The 20668-nt window shown below is 49.1% G+C and overlaps 2 protein-coding genes and 1 long non-coding RNA gene across 11 annotated transcripts in view; 1 reads left to right on the forward strand and 2 right to left on the reverse strand.

Annotated features, from left to right (window-relative positions):
* The window catches only part of TBC1D2 (TBC1 domain family member 2), a 45572-nt gene extending 39810 nt beyond the window's left edge, over positions 1 to 5762 (reverse strand). Inside the window, exons 1-2 of one of the 3 annotated variants that reach the window (XM_032478053.1) lie at positions 5095 to 5762; positions 1577 to 1718 (exon numbers count right to left, since the gene is read on the reverse strand). In XM_032478053.1, the coding sequence (XP_032333944.1) occupies positions 1577 to 1718; positions 5095 to 5469 (517 nt within the window). In that variant the 5' untranslated portion in view covers positions 5470 to 5762. The remainder of the gene's footprint in view (positions 1 to 1576; positions 1719 to 5094) is intronic. The other 2 variants (XM_032478054.1, XM_032478055.1) reach the window with 2 other exon arrangements.
* LOC106729685 overlaps positions 5762 to 20668 on the forward strand; it is a 42649-nt gene continuing 27742 nt past the window's right edge. For all 5 annotated transcript variants that reach the window (XR_004319345.1, XR_004319342.1, XR_004319343.1 and 2 more), the window contains exons 1-3: positions 5762 to 5896; positions 15059 to 15134; positions 15842 to 15968. This is a non-coding gene — a long non-coding RNA (uncharacterized LOC106729685). The remainder of the gene's footprint in view (positions 5897 to 15058; positions 15135 to 15841; positions 15969 to 20668) is intronic.
* Positions 16970 to 20668, reverse strand: part of GABBR2 (gamma-aminobutyric acid type B receptor subunit 2) — a 352698-nt gene continuing 348999 nt past the window's right edge. For all 3 annotated transcript variants that reach the window (XM_014559751.2, XM_006185246.3, XM_032478052.1), the window contains one exon: positions 16970 to 18955. In XM_014559751.2, the coding sequence (XP_014415237.1) occupies positions 18790 to 18955 (166 nt within the window). In that variant the 3' untranslated portion in view covers positions 16970 to 18789. The remainder of the gene's footprint in view (positions 18956 to 20668) is intronic.

The following is a 20668-nucleotide window of genomic DNA, read 5'->3' on the forward strand; positions in this document are numbered from 1 at the left end:
GAGACACAGGTGACAAAGACACAACCCTTGCCCTTCAGGGCCAGAGGGCAGAGACTGACAAGGATGCTCTAATTACAACAAAACGTGACAGGCCTTGTTGGAACCATCCGCAAAAAGTGTTGAGGGCTCATACAAGTCCAGGGGGCACAGTCCGGGAAGGCTTCCGAGAGGCGGTGGCAGAGGAGGAGGTGACAGTGGAGCTCGGCCACAGAGACTAAGCCAGAGCTCACCAGGCAGAGAGGAGCGAGCAGACATGCCTCTGGTGCTGCTGCAAGTGCGCGCCGGGGGAGCGGGCAGAGGGGAGACGAGGAAGGATGAGGCCTGAGTTTGGTGCTAAAAAGCTGGGACTGGGTCTGGGACATGGTGGGTGGCTATGGAAGCTGGGGTGGGGTGGGGAGCTCAGGTTTTCATTTGAGGAAGCACACTTGGCTGTAGTGAAGGGGATGGGTCTGAGGTGGTAGGCTGGGACACGGGGACATCAGAGAGGAGGCTGCTGTGGTTTCCAGCTAACAGTTGAGGCCTGACCCAAGGCAACAGAGGTGAGGAGGGCCTGGGTCTGAGGTGCAGGCCAGAGGGCAGACATCGCCAGCCCAGGGGACTGAATGGACTGACTATCAGAGATCTAGGAAGGAGCAAGAGGGCTCCCAGTTGCTGGGGCAACTGGGTAAATGAAGGCCATTTACTGAGGGAAGGAAAAGTGGGGAGGAGAAGGCTAAGGGCAGATGAGCTCAGTCTGCAAAGCATCCAGGTACTGGGGTCTAGGCAGCGCCCGGCCACAGGTCCTGCTCTCGCCCACTGTTTCCCTGTCAACTGAGGCTGCGGTGTGTTAGAAACACTGCAGCTCTGTGCTGGGACCTCACTCTCCACACTGTCACAGGGGCAGCTCTCTGGGTTGTCTGTCCCAATTCTAAAACCTGCCAATCATAACCCTGGCTGCAGCGTGGGTGGGAGGGTATGAGCTCCTAGACTCCTCCATGCTGAGATGTTTTAGGATTTGGGATCAGGAAACTTCATTTGTGGGCCACATGGGGGTAAAGATTCTGCCTTATGGGGCCATTGATGATAAAATCATTGATTTACCCAACCCACAGCACAAAAGCATTTACCTAATAAGCGACAACAATAACTGTATTTTCTCATTAACCTTCCTTGTAGCAGCTCTGTGAGTTTCATTTCTTGAGCTCTTCCCACAGCTGTCATCATCACAATAGTAGCTGACATTTAAGCTCTGACAATAGGCCGGCATTGTTCCAACCATGTAAGGTGTATGGATTCATTTAATCCTCATAATAACCCTAAGAAGCAGGCATAGTTTACAGGAAAGGAAACTGAAGCTCAGAAGGGTTAAGCAACTTGCCCAAGGCCACACAGGATTTGGAATTGAATCTAGGCAGCTTGGCCTCAGAGCCCATATTCTTGCCCTCGATGCTGTACTGTTGCCCTAACTGATCCTGAGTCACATCCCTGGCTCTGCTTCTTTAGCAGATGGTTCCCCCGACTCACTCCCAACAGGAGAGTAAAGGCTTGGTCACCAAGAGCCCTGGGTGTGCAAGCAGGAGGCAAGCCCATTGGGTACCTAGCTCGAGGCGCAGGGCGGGCCCATTCCCAGCCAGGGCAGCGTCAGGGGTGGCGGGAGGTGCAGGTGGGCTGTTGTGGAACTCCCAGCGCTTCATCTGCAGCTGCTGCAGCCAGTACAGCATCGCTTGCTTGGTGGCGGCCTGAGAAGCACAAGGGTTAGTTGGCAAGGCCCTGTGCCTGCATGGTGGCACTGGGTGTGGGACGCAGGGAGGTCATGGGAGGCTTGGCAACTCTCTCCTTCCCAGGGGAAAAGAAACTGTCACTGCGGATGGGTGCCCACCTCTGAAACACCACCTGCTTCTTTGCCACAGAAGATACTCAGGCTCTGATCTCCCCACTCAGAGGTTCCTTAGCCTTTCTGGGCCTCAGTTTTGTCATCTGTACTATGGTGATGATAACCCTCATTTCCTAAGGTGGTTATGAGGGTGAAATGAGGTAAGGAAAGTAAAGTGTCCAGCACAGTTCCTGACACACAGCAGGTGCTCAAAATCTGCTCACTGGATAAAGGAACTTGGAGATGCTAAGAGAGAGGGAGAGGGCTTTGAAATTCTGACCCGGCTGGGGCTCTGGTAGCATCACTGTGTTCCCGTGTGGCATCTCAACGTCCTAGCTGACCTTGTGGAATGGGGAGAATCCCTCCTGTTAGAGGGAGGCACTGAAATCATGGATATGATTGGGACCTGAAAAGCCATCCACACACTACAACAACTACAGTGCACCCTCCAGGCAGCCCACATAGGGTATGGTTGACATCGCCCATTAGTCTCCCAGCACTAGATGGTCCAAATGCCGACTCTCACATCCATTACATTGCCGGGTCCTCCACTGGGGAGGCAGGGCAGGAGTGATCAGGCCCCTTCCACAGATGGAGAAACTAAGGCTCTGGAGTCTTCTACGCAGGTGGTGGTAGAGCTGGTCCCAAAACCTGGGTCTCCCACCTCTAGGCCAGAGATTTGTTAATTTACGGCCAGGAGATTGTGGCTCACACAGAGAAGGCCTGGGATCAGCTGGGCCATAGAGGCTGGGCAGCTCACTGCAGGTGGATTGGGAGCCTCACAGAGCTGCCCTCAATCAGAACAATGAGAACAGCAGAAGCTATGGGTGACCAGGGCAAGCCTCTCTCTCATGATGACCACAGGTGAGGTGTGCACGAGCTCATGAAAGAGGCCTTCAGCCTGTTGCGGAGGTATCGAGTCACATAAAACCATGCCCACCATTCTTCTCTTTCTATATACTTTTCGCAAGAGATCTCAGCCCTGCCCAGGGTTTCACCATGACCTTGTGTGACAAGCCCCAGTCCATACCCAAACACCCTATTTTATTGATTAATTGGACAGGTGTATATTGAGCATCTACTATACATGTCAGGGACTGTGGCAGGCATGGGAGACACCGTGGTAAGCCAACACACATGGCCCCTATCCTCTTGGAACTTAAGAGTCTACAGGGGGCAACAGATGCCTGCATGTCCTATGGACTCCTCATCCTGGGTTCCCTCATATCAGTGACTGGCCTGACCATGCAGTCAGCCAGTTGCACAAGGCAGCTCTGACTCCTCCCGCACATCCCGAGCCACCCCTATTTGTCTCCCTTCCCACTGCCACAGCTCTCGCTCAGCCATCATTCTCTCCTGACCACCTCCTGATGGACCACAGCTGGGCCACAGCCTTACCTTCTCCTAATTTGTTCTCTACCCAATAGCCAGACAACTTTCTCAACATTCTAATCTCGCAGTGCTTCCTTGCTTAAAGCTCTGACAATTTCCCACAGCCCGTAAGACAAAATCCAAGCTCTCTGGCCAACCTCATGAATGGCCTGCCCTCAGGCTTCTGCTCTCCCACTCTGACTTGTGGGCCCCTCTATATCCCAGGCTTCTGGGATTTGCCTGGACATTCCAGGCTGTTTTCCTGTTTTTGCTCATGGGGGTCTCTTGGCCTGGAATATCCTTCTTTCTCTTGTCTGCTTGTAGAAAACTGATTTCCTTTTTCAAGTCTCAACCTGTCATCGCCCGTTTCCTCCTCCTCCTTTCTGGATAGCCCCACCTACTCAGTGGAAGAGACCCCTCCTGTCACGATGTCTTTCTGGTACCAACTTATCATAGTGTCTCTATAAAACAGTTTACTCGCATGCCAGTCTCCCTGTTGGTCTCTCTCACCAGGACTTAAGCTGTTTGAACACCAGGGAGCTGGTCTGATTTGGCTCCACATCCCAGTGCCTAACAGTGCTAGACACACACAGGGGTCAATGGAATAGTAAACGGCATATGTTGGAGACCGTGTAGACAGCATTCAACGTGTGGGAGGAAAGACATGACCCATAAGCCACATTACCCCTAAAACGCCTGCCTTCCTGGCATGGAATTCCTGATTTGCATTATTTTTTGCAGATTCCCCCAGCCTGGTCACATACAGGGGAACTAAAGTTGTGGGCTCAACAGATGCCCAGTTGGCTGGAGGTGAGGGTGGAGATGTGGGAAGATGGGGTGGGGTGGTGCGAGGGTGGGTGGAGACTGGACCGGAAGACAGTCTCCTGGCACACCCGTCTCTGATGAATGTGAATCCTAGAACTCTTAGCCCACATCTGTCTTTCCAGTTAAGTTCTGGGGCCCTCCCTCTTGACATGACATGAACTTTCTGACCTTGCTTCCATTGCTATGTGTCTTCATTCAACAAATGTTTATTGAGCCACTATGTGACAGGCTGTATTCAAGGTGCTGAGATTAATTTAACAACTTGTAGGTGCCTGTGATGTGCTAGGTGCTTACACACCTTGTTTTAAATCTCACAAACTGTTTAGGTACAATGAGGTTAACTTGCTCAGAGTCACACAGCTAGTAAGTAGCTGATGTAGAATTTGATCACAAGCATGTCTGACTTCAAAAGCACATGGCCTTCACATTGTTTCAGGTTTTCTCAGGTAAATATGACGATAAAACAAAACCTACTGGTGAGAAAACAGGTTTCGGCATGCCTTGATGAACAATGTGGGTTCATCGGTGAAACCTAAGTGTTTATCTCCAAATCTCTGCCAGAGTTTTCTCAGCATTCTCTCCCCTTGGCCACAACATCAAGAAAAGTGATTCAGAATCCGGGCCTTGAGAGAAGATTGCAAACCTCACATCTCGACTGTAGTTTTAGCCCCAAGTAAGAAAGTTAAGAGTAACTGCATTGTTAGCCACGCCCAAAAGTAAAAGTTCTGATACGGTACTGAGAAGTAGAAAAACTATGGGATACACCATTTTTTAGTTGCATGACCTCGGACCAGTCACTTCACCTCTTTAGAAGTTTCTTGATCCGTAATATGGGTCCATCATCCCTGCCTTTGTTGTGGGAACTCAATTAGGAAATGGATGTGAATGCACTTTGGAAAATACAAAACTCTGAGCACCCAGGGTTCACTGGAGTGCTCAGGGTCGGTGATCGTTGTTCCAGTAAGTTTCCTGTGACCACCCACCTGCGCCTGGCCGTGCCTTGGGATCTCACCCCAGCTGAAAAGGAAAAAAGCTGTCCCATTTACCTTCAAAGTAATAATCCGGCTGGGAGTCTTGATTTCGAAAGTCCCTTCCTCAGCGTCTGCCTTGCAGTCAAAGACTGCACTGGAGACGTCGATGCTGTCCAAGGGATTGGCATCCTGTGCGGTCCGCGAATAATACAGGTGACATTTCCTCTCGTCGTAGAAGAACCAGCGGGATTTCCAGCCCCGGATGGGCCCTTTGCCGCCAAACTTACTTAGATATCCACAAAGTTTCTTAGGAGTTGTCTCCAGGGGCCGGGCGCAGCCCTCCGGCTCCTCGGGAGGCAACACCTCGCGGCCCTTGGCCGAGCCGGCAGGCTCTTCGGACCTGGGGGCGGAGGAGCTAGACTCCGCAGGGTTCTCCTCGGCGCCCTCCATCGCTGATAGGGACCACCGAGGGACTGGAGGTCAGCAGCCGAACTCCGGTCAAATCTCGGAGACCGAGGGGAAATCTTTTAAGAGGGCGCTTTCTGGATGGGGCGGGGCCAGTGGTGACCCGCCCCCAGGAGACGACGGAGGGACACGGCTGGCTGCTGTGAGTGCACCTAATTGATCAAAACCCCAGGAGGGGCGGCTGGTCACGCCCATCGGAACCCCTCTGCAGCCAGCCCACGCCCCGACACGCCCTCTACCGGCTCCTCCCACTCCGCCTACTTCCGGCTATCCTTCGCGTCTATCCGCCATGTTTACTGAGGGCAGTTGCGGCGTGAGGGGGTCTTCAGGTTGAAGGCGTCGTGTTCCTGAGCTAGGTTAACCTGCAGAAAAGAAGCTGGAAGTGACGCCCGGCCTCGACTACACTGCTCCGGTAACTCGCGCAATAACGTAGAAGGATAGCTCCTTCTCGCGCCTTACGGGCCTCCCGCCTTTTCTTCTCAGGTGCCGCGCAGGTCACGGTCGGACGGCGCACCGCGCTGCCATTGGCTAAAAGGGACGCCCGGCTCGGTGCCACCACTTCCGGCGACGCACACGGCGCGCGTGGCTCGTGGGGTCTGTTGCTTTAGCGCCCCAGTGAGTCGCAGGTGACTGTGGTGGTCTCCTCTCCCTCGGTCCCAGCTCCCACTTGACTCTTTCCCGGGCTGCTCGCCTTATATAGGGCCCAGTGCCTGGGGCGGGGTTGGGCTCAGTAAATTTTGTAAACCAACAAATACACCCAGGCTGACAGGTTCGCTCAGCTTCCTGCCCAATTCTACCTTTTGTCCTTAAGTTTCTCCTTCTTCCTTCTTAAGGCGCATTCTGTGGAGCCCATTTCTGGGCTCCACAGGGATTTTTAGGGGCTTCAGGCTTCTCTAGCCCTTCCTTAGCTCCTTTATCTTTCGCTTCTCCCCATCTGCCTTCCTTAAGAAAAATCTTCCTTGTTTTCTTCGGGGCAAGTTATGCTCATGAGACTGAGATTGCCTTAGCCAGTAATTTAACACAGGTTCACTGCTGGAATTATAATTATAAATGATGTTACCGACCAGGGTTCTTAGCCTTAATCAATATAAATTGATAACAGGCCAGAGGAGAAATTCAGGCAAGGTTTTAGTGGGACTCTTGCCGCAGCATGAGGAAGCAGTAACAAGTAACAGGTTCCCTTACTCGCTCCCTGAGGGGGTGGGGGAACTGGTCCCTTAAATAAGGCGAGGGTAGGGGCGGGTCCAGGGGTTGGGCTGCAGGGGTGGCTTAGGTGGTCTGCCCACCCCCTTGGTGGTGCTGTGTGCAGGGATTATATGCAGTTATCTTGCTTCTGCTCTGGGGACCCTACTATTGCTCCGGATAGTTCAGAAGAGGCAGTTGGGTTTTTGGTCTTTTAATATCTTATTGCTCATAACTTGCCCCAACTGTGCATGCATACGGTTATTTTTAGTCCTTTATAGTTTCTTTGTATCCTGTTTATCCTGGTACAAGCTTTGCAGCCCAGGGTCCCAGGCAAACCCTATTCCCGACCACCTCCATGCTTAGGGAATTAGGGAGGGGCACGGTGTACAGGCCCCAGCTGCAGTGGTGGGTGTCAGGAACCTGGCCACTGGAATTTTCATTGGCCCATTAAAACCTTTCTGGCTTTGGTTTCCTCATCTGTAGAATAGTGATTATAATTCCTACCCAGGACATCCCACTGAATACCAAGACCTAAAAAGGTAATGATGGAAAAATTTTTGTCTTGGTGCCCCTAATCTGCAGTAATATCAGTACGCTCAGGGTTGCTCCAGAGGGAAAAAAAAGGTTTAAGTTTTAGGTTTAGGGGCAGTAGAGGGAAATTCCTGTTAATCTAGATGCACTAATTGCTAAATATCCTAATGGATGTACTTTTGGTTACATCAAAATATAGTCAACATCCCTCACAACCCTCCCCTCTTTACCTGCAGGCGCCTAGCGTTGGCTGCAAAGCAAGAGGTTGTCAGATAGCGACACCTTGTGGCCTTTGTGGTGTACTGCCGTTAGGTATATCGGGTCTTGTCAAAGGGAAACTGATTTTCTTTCAACAAAGTCATGAATTTCTCTGTGTTCCATATAAGGGTTTATTATATGCACTAGAAAATATTATGCCTTAAGTTATTTGAGCTACCTTCTATGTTGAATTTTTTCCTTTTCTTACTATGGGACAGTGTTATTTCTCTTACTGAGAAAGGAGTGCAATCTTATTGAGAAAACATTTTTAAAAATTTAGGTTTTCTGGTCAGCAAAACATCATCATATAATTTCTAACATCTATTTTTGAGTAATATCATTTTCAATTGAAAATAAGCCCAAAGAATTAATGTTTTTTGACAAATAAGATTTTTTAATTGAAGTGTAGTCAGTTTATAATGTGTCAATTTCTGGTGTACAGCATCATGTTTTAGTTATACATGTACATACACGTATTCTTTTTCATGTTCTTTTTCATTTTAGTTACTACAGTGTATTGAATATAGTTTGCTGTGTAGAAAGTTGTTGTTTATCTGTTTTGTATATAGTAGTTAGTATCTGCAAATCTCAGACTTCCAATTTATCCCTTCCCAACTCCTTCCCTGCCAGTAGCCATAAGTTTGTTTTCTATGTCTGTGAGTCTTTTTGTGTTTTGTGAGTAATTTCATTTGTGTTATTTTTTTTTTTAGATATCATATGGTTTTTTTTTTTTCTCTTTCTGGCTTACTTCACTTAGTATGACGATCTCCAGGTCCATCCATGTTGCTGCAAATGGCATTATTTTATTCTTTTTTATGGCTGAGTAGTATCCATTGTATAAATATACCATTGGGTTGTTTCTGCCCATTTTAAAACTGGGTTGTTTGGGGTTTTTTTTGATATTGAGTTGTATGAGTTCTTTGTATATTTGTTGTTATACAAATATTGTTATTATAAATTGTCTGCAAATAATACTTATTGTTATTATAAATTGTCTGCAAATATCTTCTCGCATTCAGTGGGCAGCCTTTTCGTTTTATGATAGTTTCCTTTACTGCAAAAGCTTTTTAGTTTGATGTGGTCCCATTTGTTTATATTTGCTTTTGTTTCCCTTGCCTAAGGAGGCAGTTCGCAAAAAATGTTACTAAGACCAATGTCAAAGAGTGTACTGCCTGTTTTCTTCTAGAAGTTTTATGGTTTCTGGTCTTATATTTAAGTCTTTAATCTATTTTGGCTTTATTTTTGTGGATGGTGTGAGAAAGTAGTCCAGTTTGATTCTTTTGCATGTAGCTGTCCACTTTTCCCAAGTACATAGTTTTAAGGGAGTGAGGTTCATTTAAACACACGAGTCATTTGCAAATAGGATTCTCATTGACAGCTTTCCTATAAAATGTTGGAAAGAGAGAAACAGTGTTTACTTTTGCATGTATACTTCATAATATCACATCATCTCAGAGGTCACAGTACACTGCCCCACTAGCTTGCAGGGTCACAAAACATATGTCAACTCTGACAGTAACATTTTGCATGGCTGAACATAAAGGAAATTCAGTTCCACATGTAAAGCACATGTTTCACAATGTTTAGTTATAGAATCTTGAAAGAAATGACCCGACATAGCAGACATTGAATAGTTTTATTTTATATTCCATTTTGAATTCTGAATGTGAACCAGATTCTGCAAAAGAGTTTTAGTTCCAGGGAAATTTTCTTTTTTAATTGTTGTGTATTTTAAAGACTCAAATAACAGGAGAATATTTGTAGTTTAACTTTCACATATTTGTAAGCCAGAAAGATGAAATTTTAGACTTCTGTGTTTTTTTGTTTTTGGTATGCTTAGCAAGAAATGTGGCCACATCATTTAATGGGTAGGGAGAAGAAATTCCCTTCAGAAATTGTCAGATCTTGGTGGCACCTTCATCATTTCTCCTCTAGTGTCTCTGGAGTTAGATTGTCTGGATTTAAATTCTGGCTCCATCATCACTAGATGTGTGATCTTGGACAAGTTACTTTAACTCTCTGTGCCTGAGTTTTTTCATCTGTATAACTGAGGTTAATCGTAATACCTGTCCCGTAGTGTTATTACATAATCATGTGAGATAAACCACTGAAGTGCTCACACAGTGTCTGGCCCATGGAAAGCATTTAATAAGTGTTGGCTGCTAATATTAGTATCAGTTCTCAGAATCCTAGGTTCTTTGAGCGAGTAGGGCCTCCTAACTTTCTTCTGATCCAGGTCATTGCCAAACTCTCTTGTTTTCACTCCAGGCTAGCAGACAAGACAGTTTCTCTGTTTATTGCTGATTTCATTAAATAACAGGAGGCTCTGAACTCTTCTAAAAGGGAGTCAACTAGATAGTAATGTTCCTTCAAAGAGGAATAATGTCCCTTTAAAAATGTAAAATGGCTGCTGTTCTGGAGGTGGTGTGGGTGGCTTCATGATCCACCAGTCCATGTGTACCCCAGGGGCTGCCTTTCTCCTTTCCATTGGATTATTGGGAGCCTCACTCCAGGGCCAGGTGCAGATGACCTTTTGGTGATTTCCTGTGCTGCTCACGTGCCCTGCAGATCTTCAGGGAGCACAGGGAGAGAGGGAGAATTGAGAAGAACACAGCTGTATGCCACTGTCCCAGATGAAGGTTGAGAGTTATAGAATACAGCGGAAGTCACCCACTCACGTGCCTGCAGAGAGAAAGCTGGTAATAATATACGTGTGTTAGGTGGGCTGGGTATAAGGGAAAACCCCACAGTACAAGCAGAATGATGAATGTCAGGGGACACTTGGCCTCGATGTTGGGTATAGCGGTGGGGTGGTGGCCATGGTGGGGTGATCTGCAGGACGTATGACCTACGGAGTGGGGCACCTCTGCTCAGCTCTGTTCTGGTTTTCAAGAGAAACCAGAAATACAGGCTTTATTTAAATAATAGTAATATTAATACTGCTACTACTAATAGGGCACTTTATAGGCAAACCTTGTACTCACAAGAGCAGGCACATCTGTTTACCCCATATGACATGCATGCTGTCAGTTTGCAACCTCCGAAACAATGGTCTTGGGCGTTAATCCATTCCAGCCTCTCTTCAGCCTCCCTGTTTGAACTCTTCCAGAGATAGGGTGGCTACTTCCTCATGAGGTGTTCTGTTCATTGTGTGAACTGTTAGGCTTGCTGAGCCAGAACTGTCTCCTTGAACCTGCTGCAGTTTGTCCTCCTTTGTCCCTTTGGAGAGATGAGGAGGAAGACACATCTTTTATATTAGGTGGCTTCCCTTGGGAGGTAGTAGTTGTCATGCTGTGCTTTCCCACTGCTCCCAAATCTTCCTTCAGCTGTGTCCCCATGACACGATTTCTAGGCTTGTCACTGTCTGGTTCCCCCTCCTCCAGAACTGCTCCTTCAGAAGCCTTATGACTAGAACAGGACTATGAGGGCAGGGTTGCACATGCAGATACCTTGTAACTTTCATCTCCAAGAGGCCAAGCAAATGACATCTGCCCTGCCAAGTCATGTCTTCCCCCTTGGAGATATACTTTGGGTAGATCAGAGAATGGGGAAAAGAAAGATCTCACTTTGCAAAGCCATGTGCAAAAGTAGGATTTTACCCCGGAAGGAGTTTCCTTGAAGGTGATGGGTGTGATTCTTGCAGATGATCCCTTTGTGTTTGTCCTGGGACCTCGGGATGCTCTGAGGATAGTAAATACAGACGCCTGCTCCGGAAGCTCAGCCTTCTTCTTCCTCCTCAGCCTGCCCCACAGGTGGACCACCCCTCAGCCTCTCTTAAGATGGCTAAACCCCACCCCCACCGCCCAACATTCCTGTGTCCACTCAACCCATGAGAAACCCATGTCTCCTGTCAAGTCACTCTGTGAGAGTACTGCTGGCCACCCCTGGCCCTTCTTGCCCTCAGCAGGGCCCCTTTCTTTGGCCCCTTTCTCCATATCCCTGCAGCACCAGCCCGGGGCTTTGGGCAGTCCAGTGTTTCTGAAGTTTTCAGATAAAAGGTGTTACCAGTCCCTTACTTGGCGAAGGGGAGAGGGTATGTGTGAATACTTCAGGTACCTCTGACCTTATAGGGGAGGAGAACTTGTCTGGTGCACCCCCTGCTACCCAGGGGATGGGAAAGAGATGGGTTTTGCTCCATGAACTCTACTCACTTGCCTTGTCTAATTTTGACCAACAATGCCCACCCTCACCACCCTCTAGGCTGTAAGTACAGGGTCAGGGGTGATTAGTGAGTGAAGGTGGATGTTGTAGGGTTCTTTTGCAGAAATCATGTGAAATCATAACTCCCTGCAGGCCTCCATTGAGATAACAGCCTCACATCTGCTGGCCGTTTGATCTCAGAATGGAGGCTCTAAAAGCAAATCCAGAAATGCTGGTAACATTCCACTGGGCTTTCCCACTACTGAGTTAGAATCTACTTCCAAGTAGCCTTCTGTGCAAACAGTGGGAAGAGGGTGGCCTGGATTTTCTCCCCTTCCCAAACAGTGCAAATGCTTGAACTTTCAGGAGTGTGCATGAGACACTTTCTCTAGCTTCCAGAAATGGTCTAGGTAGAACTGTCACACAGATTTCCCCCTGTTGGGTGGGCCATTGTAGCAAGGAACTGGGCAAGGGAAGGAGTTCAGTATGTGGGCTTCTGACACTGCCCTCATCCCAGAATTTCCCTCCCCCTCCCCCCTCCTTCTCTCCCAACCTTTTCTCCTTTTCTTCTCAGCCCATTGTCTCAACAGTTTATCTGTAATCTCTTGTCTCATAGAAACCAGGTCTTACTAGTTTTTCTTGAAACTGCAGAGCAGATAAGATTTGATATTTACTTGTTTCCTGAGGGAAATCTTTTCCCAAAGTACTTCAGTCTTGGCCTGTTGTTTATCTTTATGCTGCAGAATCTTCATAGCCTCACACGTTGATTTTTTTTTCCTGCCGAGGAGAAGGCGTATTGTATTGAGGTATAACCACATGTGATTATATCTATATGTGTGTGTGTGGTTTTGTACACATGTTCACACACATGTGTGATTATATATATGTGTGCATGTATGTGTATATATATGTGTGTGTGTATATATATATAATATCACATCGTAAGTGTACAGTTCAAAGAATTTTCACGAAGAGAAGACAGCGCTGTAACCAGTGCTCAGACCAAGAACCAGAACATTACAAGCACTCAAGAGCCCTTCTCTAACCATCTTCCCCACGACGCGTCCCCACCAAGGGTCACCACTACTCTGGTATCTAAGAGGTTAGTTTTGCTGGTTTTTGAACTTTGTATCAGTGGAATCTTAGAGTATGTCCTCTTTCATGTCTGGCTTCTTCCACTTCATATGTTTGTTAGGTTCACTTTTACTGTCACATGTAGGGTTGTTTCCTCTGGTTCTGCTGTATTCTACTCTGTGAATATACTGCATCACATTTTTTTCTGTTCTACTGAAGATAGCATTTGGGTAATTCCGGTTTTGGCCAGCCTGGTCATTTCTGAGCAGTGACTGTCATATCCAGGGCTGGCATTTCTCCACAGAAGGGTGAGCATCTTCTACCTTGCTTGCCCTGCCCTGGGATGCTGGCAGAGTCCTGCCAGATCTTGGAGGCCTGAGTGCTCAGGGGCGGGGTGGGCGGATCTGGGCAGTGGGCAGCTTGGGCAGAGTTTGTCTCTGTATAGCTTCTTCCATGTTGTTGGCTTACCTGCACCTCAGAGCAGTGAGGGTTTCCCCCTGCTCACACTGCCCAGGGCCAGAGATGCTCAGGCCAGGGGTTTAGAGCCTCAGGGGATGATGTGAATGAATCTGAGATAGGCAGACCTATAAAATTTTAAAAGATTGTGTTTTCATTTCAAAATCATCTAAAACAAATTAGGCATATTCTCAGTCATCTGAATCCAGCTACTTCTAATGAGGCAGTTTAAGGAAGTATACACAAAGGGGGTGTGTTCCGGCATCAGACTGCCTGTGTGCAAATTCCCACTCCCCATCCCAGCTGTGTGACCCAGGACAGCACTCACGCTCTGTGCCTGAGGGCCTTGAGCTATAAAAGGGTGGCAGTAATCTTACTGTGGGGTCCCTGTGAGATCCGAATGAGATTATGCCTGCAGAGAACCTTACCAAGGGCTTAGTGAGCATCAGCCCTTGGTCACCATTAGACTCGTGTTTATTATCTGGGTGGCCCCATGATTGTCAATGGCTCATGAGAGAACAACAGAGGTGGATTTAATAGCGAGGTGAGAAAAATGAAGCCCTCCCGGCTCAGTGGTGTGTGTGGGAAAAGGGGGAATATTCCTCTGATGTCTTCTTAAAGCTAGGGGAAGGGGAAGGGGCAGAATTCTCAAAAGTTTTGGACAACAAAGAGCCCTCATGTGGAATTCCCTGATTCCCACAGATTTCTTTTGGTTCTAAGTGACAGAAACCCTACTCTGTGAGCAGAAAAAGGGATATATTAGTTTAAAATGGAGAAGGTCAAGGGCAGATGTATCTTTAGGGGTTACTGAGCCTTGAGCCCAAATGATGTCAAGAGAGCTCATTGCCTCTCTTTTCATATCTCTCTGGATGGAGGGCATGATTTGATGCCTCCTGAAAAAAATGGCTGAAACCCTGGAAGGGCTCTGATTGGCTGGGCTGAGGTAATGAGCATATCCTTGAGCCAATCCCTGTGTCCAGGGATGACAGCAAGGGCAGTTCCTCCAGATTCCCTCCCCTTAGGTCCCTCTCCTCCCCCAAGAAGCAGGGCCATACTGCCAGGGGAGGGGCAGGAATGGGCCGGGCATGCAGAGTAGCCAGTGACCCCTGGTCTGCTTTCCTTTAACCCAGTACCACCTCCTCTCTCTGTCACTGGCTTCTAAACCTCTAGAGGAAGCTCCTTGTGGAGAGGAAACGGCTGAGCATGGGGAACTGCCTGGAAGGTCAGGGCTCTGGCTGGTGCCCCAGATTCCCTGTTTTCTAGAAACTTCTTCCCACCTTCCCTCAGAGCAGATCCTAGGGTTGTCTCTACAATGTGGGCTGAGGAGACCCCCAAGCAGAGATTTCTCAAAGGGCTTCAACTCCAGAATGCTTTTCTTTGAGGGACATAGTCTATCTTATTTTTACCTTAGAAACGAGCCAATCATAACCAAAGGAGGACAAAGAGAGCCCTATATGAACGGGTGAATTTCCTGCTGCTCTTGGGGCCTTGTTCTTTAGACTTATTGTTTAAGCGCAAACGAGCTCCAAGGCCAAGCAAGGCGTGAAGAACCCTACTGAGGATGGTGATGACAGCTCTGTGGATGTTTCTCTCTTTCAACATGCTAAAAGAAAAGGCCACATTTTTCATCAGTTGATTCCATATTTAGTGGGGAAATAGGAAGATTTCTCAAGGATCTGAGGTGGTGGAGAAATGTCTCCGTGTCGTGGTGTCTCTGTGCTATGGTTGCTCTAACTGTGGTTCTGGGTCCAGTGTGAGAAAGGAGCTGGATCTCAAAGTCAGGAAATCTGGCTCCCATGCCGGCCCTCTCAGGACCTTCTGCTTGACCTTGGCTCCTGTCACCGGCCCTCACTCGCACCACCTGTAAAGTGAGGGGTTGGACAAGATGACACCTAAGATCTCTCTTAGCTCTGAATTTCTGTGATTCTAGGCCAGGTGGAGAAGGAAGACCAATCAGGATTCTGGTTCTGTTCTTGCCTGTGCCATGACTCACTAGGTAACCTTAGGTAAGTTCCTCCTCTTGCTCATTGGACCTGTTTGCCACCCTTGAACATCCTGCATCCCATGGGAGGGCTGTATAAAAGGTAGCCAGGGTTCATCACTGAGAATCCTATGCATTAGGAAACTCCAGCCTGGGTCCAGCCTCCTAGTGAAGTCTGTGGGTCCAGTTCCCCACTTCTGGGCTCGCACCCAGTCACATGGCCTCGGGCCACCCCAGCCTGCTTTGGCCACCTTGGCCTTCCCTCTGTCTTCCAGGCCTGGCAACCAGTATGAACACACCTCAATCAAAATGTTCAGTTCTACAAAAGCTTTGTTGAAGACTGTTCTGAGCCAGTGAGAGGGCCTGGTGCTGGGTGGGACATCGGAGAAGCAGATGTGACTCCCATCTTCAGGGAGCTCATGGTCTGGGGTGGAGAGGAGGGGCCAGCATGAGCGTGTACCTAGTGTGGTGAGAGAGGGACAGTGGCAGAGAGGATTTCAATTTGGGGGAATCTGAGGGTGCTTGGATGGGACCTTGAAGGATGGGGTAGATTTGAGATAGAGCTGCAGGCTGAGGACCCAGCATGGTGGAGAAAGTTCAGACAGTCTGTAGGGTCCAGGGGGAGAGGGCAGTGAGGCTGGGAAGAAGCATGGGGCCACGTGGCCTGGAGGGGGAGTCGGGGCTGGGGAGGCAGTGAGGCTTCTAGACTCATCAGGAACCTTTTGGTTGCAGTTGTTGGGAACTGAACTTGGAGTAACCTAGGAGAAAAGGGCGATTTATTGGGAGAACTGAGAATCTGAGGAAATTCTGAACATCCCAGCATGGGAAGGACCAGAGTGCTGCTGGCCTTCAAGAACAGGTAACCGGGTGCTTGGACACCATCAGGACCCACTTCTTGATCCTGTTTCTCTCCATGTTGGCTTCATTTTTCTCTCTCGTGGCTAAATTCTTCTACATGGGGAAGAGAATTAACTGGCCCAGCTCAGGTCAGGTTCCCATCCCTGGATCTATCACCTCTGGCTAGATGTTGGGTCACGTGGTAACGGGGCTGGTCTGTTACTGTCTGCAGAGGCAAGGGAAGGCAGCTTCTGAAGGAAGGGGCCGTGCTGAGCAGGTACCCCCAGGGCCACCCACTGAATTTCCAAGCAGAGGAATGTGGCCTGATGGGACCTGCATTTTGGGAAGAGTAGGCATTAAAAGATGACAGTTTTTTTCCTTTTATTCATAAAAACAAATTTGCAACAATTTATTAAAAATTGATACCATGCAATAGGGGTACGAGAAATTCCTCATTTACATTTGATTCTGGCAGTTCCAGTCTAATTTAAAGCGTTTGTGCACTAACATCATTGGAAAATGCCTTCAGGCTGAAGCCTCTCCAGAAAAGTACAGTGTGTTTGCTGCATATAAAAGAACAGAACCATTAAATAGCTAGAGTCACTTCTGTGGGTCTTGTTATTTGTGGGGAAATTAAAAACAGAACAAAACAAAACGGGTGAACCTACAGTATCATTAAGACAGAGAATGTGCCTTGTGGGTTAACCTAGAAGACTGTGCATGTTCAGGAGTCACAACGGGTCACGGACGCACACACTCACCTCCGACTGTCCAATACTTTTGTTTTTTATTTCCCTGCTATGCTGGATTAATATTTCTACAGGTATTAGTTTCTGTGTGTGTATACATTATGTACAATGAATTGTCTCTTTCCTTTTGAAAAATTAATGTGGTTCTTTAAATTAAATCTGGTTTTGGTGAAATCAAGAAAGCAAGTAAATACTGGTAATACACAGTGAGTGACAACACCGATTTTTAGTGCCTAAATAGACAACAACTTCAACTTGACCTGTGATGTGTTAACATTTTTTTTTCCCTAAAAGCTACAGAACCTCTGTAACCTCTCTTTGGGGGAGGGGAGGGGAGAGCTATGCTATGTGAAATAAGGTGTTTTGAAATGTTGGCGATGGTAAGATTCCTGCGGGCCCGTTTGTCAAACCCTGGTGGTGACAGCACTATATTCCTGACTTTAGTGGTCTGGGAAGAGATTATTGCCTGCCTGTTGAAGCTGCCATTAGGTTTCCTTAGGGAGTGAGCGACTGCTCAGTTGTGCAGACGTCCTGGACGTTGTCATTCAGGCCTTTTTTTAGCTAAGACTGAACCTGTCTAAAAATGTCACAAGGTCATTGAGAGCCTCTCTCCAGCCTGGCTGATCCTGGTAGAGGGCTGCACGGGCAGCTTCTCTGGCCCACCCCCCTGGCTGTCACGAGGGCTGAAGGCCGTGGTCATCCTGATACCTCACGGGTCAGGGCTGCTTCACTGTTTGCTCTGAAGCCTTCCTGGATGAGATCAAGGTTTGATCCTCAGAGCCACCCTGTGAGGTAGGCAGGATGGGTATTATTTCAACCCCAGTTTGTTAGAGAGGGGAAACAGGCTCAGAGAGACACAAGTGACTTGCCCAAGGACATGGAGGGAGTCAGCAGTGGAGCGAGGGCTTGAACCCAGGTCTGACTCTCAGACCGGTACTCTTTGGAGTCTGTTTAAAAGAGAAGAGTGATCTTACGAATGAGAACCAGTGTGCTGACCAGTCACCCTGGGGACCCCCAAGGGCCAAGCTCGCTGGCTTGTCCACATGAAGGTTGCCTTCCTGAAGTTAAGGGAAGCCCTCAGCTAGCAACTCTCTCCCCATGACTACAGGGATGTCTTCTAGCAGATGCTCCCGATTCACTTTGGTCAGACATAAAGTCAGTGGGAAAAAAAAAAACCAACCAACCCCAGCCAGCCCTTGGGCCCTGATGAGAGAGGTTAAAGTGCACAATCTTTCTTTATCATGTTTGCTGGGAACAGACATTCCATGATTAGCTCGGGTGATCCCCCTCATTACTGGGAACACCTGATACGAACACGAGGGCATGGCCAACGTGGTGGGTGCATGACCAACTGTGGGTGAATGCTGCAGAGCATGTCTGCAGTGACGTGCCCTAAATCCCCATGGTCCCGGAACGGGTGTTATTGTGTTAATGTGTGGCATTTATCAGAGAGTAAGGTCCCACCGGGAGGCATGCGGGTCAGCCTGCTCCGGTACCCCAGCCCTCAGTACCCCAGCTCCTGGGCCGCCCGCTGCAGAGGTGTGCCGGCTGCCCTTCCTGCAGACTCCCTGTTCCCAGAAGGCTGGGGCTGGCTGGACTGGCAGCTGGGGGCCTGGCTGCCTGCCCACCTCCTTCCCCAGAGAGGAGAAGGGCTGGCTGGGGGGCCACAGCCGGCGGTGTGTGTGCAGCGGCAGAGGCGGTTTCTCCAGAAGCCCCTTGCCTCTTCTCAAGGCTGCTCAGGGCCACTCAGTGACTTCTAGCTGGAGTTCTAGTGACTTTCTCCTGGTCTAGGATTTTTTTTTTTTTTTTTTTTTGCAAAGTTTCAAATATCCTAGCTCCTCCTTTGCAGATGTTAAGGAAGAAGTCATTTCCATTCCTCTTCTTTGTGAAAGAATAAAAGCTTCACAAATAAGGCTCGAGGTCAGGTGCCAAGTGACCCCCATCCTGTGCACCGAGTGCCATCCGAGCAGTCCTGTGAGGCCAGCCGTGGCGCCAGCTTCTTCGCAGTCAGAGCTGACAGTGTTCCCCTAAGCAGATGCCTCTGCTCCGTGTGGTTCCGTCATGGGGGAGGCCCCGGCCCCAGGCCTCCCAACCTTACAGGCCCGAGACCATAACTCGGAAGGAGGGCGGCACATGTCTGTGGCGGGGGCTGGCGGTGGGGCTGACGCAGGGGCTGACACAGCTGGCATCCACGCCTCCAATGGATGGGAGGTAGGCGTGGTGGAGGATGGGGAGCTGGAGGGACAGCCGGCGCTGGATGCTGTGGAGAGAGGAGGGGAGGAGTGTCAGTGAAGGCTGTCTGGCTGTTCACCGGAAGGTTCCCTGGGCTCACTTTGGCTAAGAAGCTGGTGGGAGGAGTAGAGCTCTCTCTGAACTCAGGATCTGTCCGTCCTGTCATCTGACCACTCACCCATCCAGCAGAGGTTTAGTGCAGGCCTTCACGTGCCAACTGGGAGTAACCGGGGCGACAGCAGTCAAGGAGGAGGCAGGCTTCTGGAGCTTCTGGTGACCAAGAATCCCAAAGAAGAAAGGCTTTTTTGCCCTTCTAACAGGGCCTTGCTGCAAACATGGACAGTTATCATTCCCTACTCTTGCAAGTCTCCAAAGGGACTTGGCTTTGAGTTCCATCCCTGAAAGTCTTCCCAGCTGCTCTGTCCTTCCTCATTGGCTCCTCTGCCCCTGCCTCTTGCCCAGGACCTCAACTCTGCTTGCTGGGCCAATTCCAACAGGTTCCTTCCTGGTCTTTTGGCTTTTTTGGGGTGACTAGTGTTCTCTCTCCAACACTGGGATAGGGCATTCAGGGATCCCCAAGATCTGTCTCTTGCCAAATTCCCGAGGTAAATCTTCTGCCCCTTCTCCCCACAAACCCTACGCTCTGGCGGCTAGTCTCCCCTCCAGCTCTGCTATGGCAGTCTCCATGCCTCTGCACGTGCTATTTCCCCCACCTGCGAAGTTCTTCCTCCGCTTTCCCACATGGTGACCACTGCCCCTTTAAGATCCAGTTTAAACGTCCTCTTCTTTGGGCTAATCCCCCAGAGAGTGAGCCCCTTCCTCCTCTACACCTGCAGCAGCCTTGGTAAATTCCCAGAAATGCAGCCAGGAAAACCCAGAGGCAGGGCTGAGCCCAGGGCTGAGTATGCCGGACTGATGGAGAAGCAGAGTGAAAAGGGGGCCAGCTGTCCTTGCTCCCTGTCACTGCCACGCCCTTCCGCTTGCCTTCTCATCAGTTTTCACCACCAGCAGGTCAGTAGGTCAGTAGGTCAGTAAGTCACCTCAGCTGTTGTGAAGGCTGCTTTGGGGAATGTGCCCAGGCCACTGCTCCCTTGCACTGCTCAGCTGAGTTTTGTGCGGTTCACTGCACCTGGGAAGTTGCATTGCCTGAACTCTGAGGCCTCCTTGTGTCCCCCATGCCTGGTCACTCAGGTGGGGAAAAACCCAGACATTCACAGAACCCAGGAGGCAGAAGAGGCACTGCTATTCCCATTGTAAAGACAAGGGCAGGGTAAACAGAACTTGCTCACAGAACCAGAACCAGAACTGGGGAAGGAGGGATTCTTGCTGCTTCTGTGGAATCACAGTGCTTTGTGGGGTAGCAGATCAACTTGGGGGGCTGCCTCTTCCCACCAGTGTGTGCCCAGGAGTGTATGTAGGGCATTGGTGGGGTTCTGAGGTGGACGAGGACAGATGCAGTGCTGCCCCCACTCCCTAGGGACCTGCTGGCCAGAAGGGCTTCTCCTGAGAGACTTCACAAGTGCTCATGAGAGATTAGAGTGAGACCTCATTTTGAAATTAGAGTTGAACTTATGTAATGTCGTAGGTGTTGGCAAAGAGTCCAGGAAAAACGGGAGCTGAAGAATGGGCTTGACTTGGGCCAAGATGTCCTGTCTGAGCATCCCTGACAGGGCCATCTGCCCGGGCAGGGTGGGCCTCTGTCTGTGGCTGTCAGAGCCACACATTCTGCTGTCTGCTGGGA

This window comes from Camelus ferus, chromosome 4 (genome assembly GCF_009834535.1).
Source record: "Camelus ferus isolate YT-003-E chromosome 4, BCGSAC_Cfer_1.0, whole genome shotgun sequence".
NCBI classification, from domain to species: domain Eukaryota; kingdom Metazoa; phylum Chordata; class Mammalia; order Artiodactyla; family Camelidae; genus Camelus; species Camelus ferus.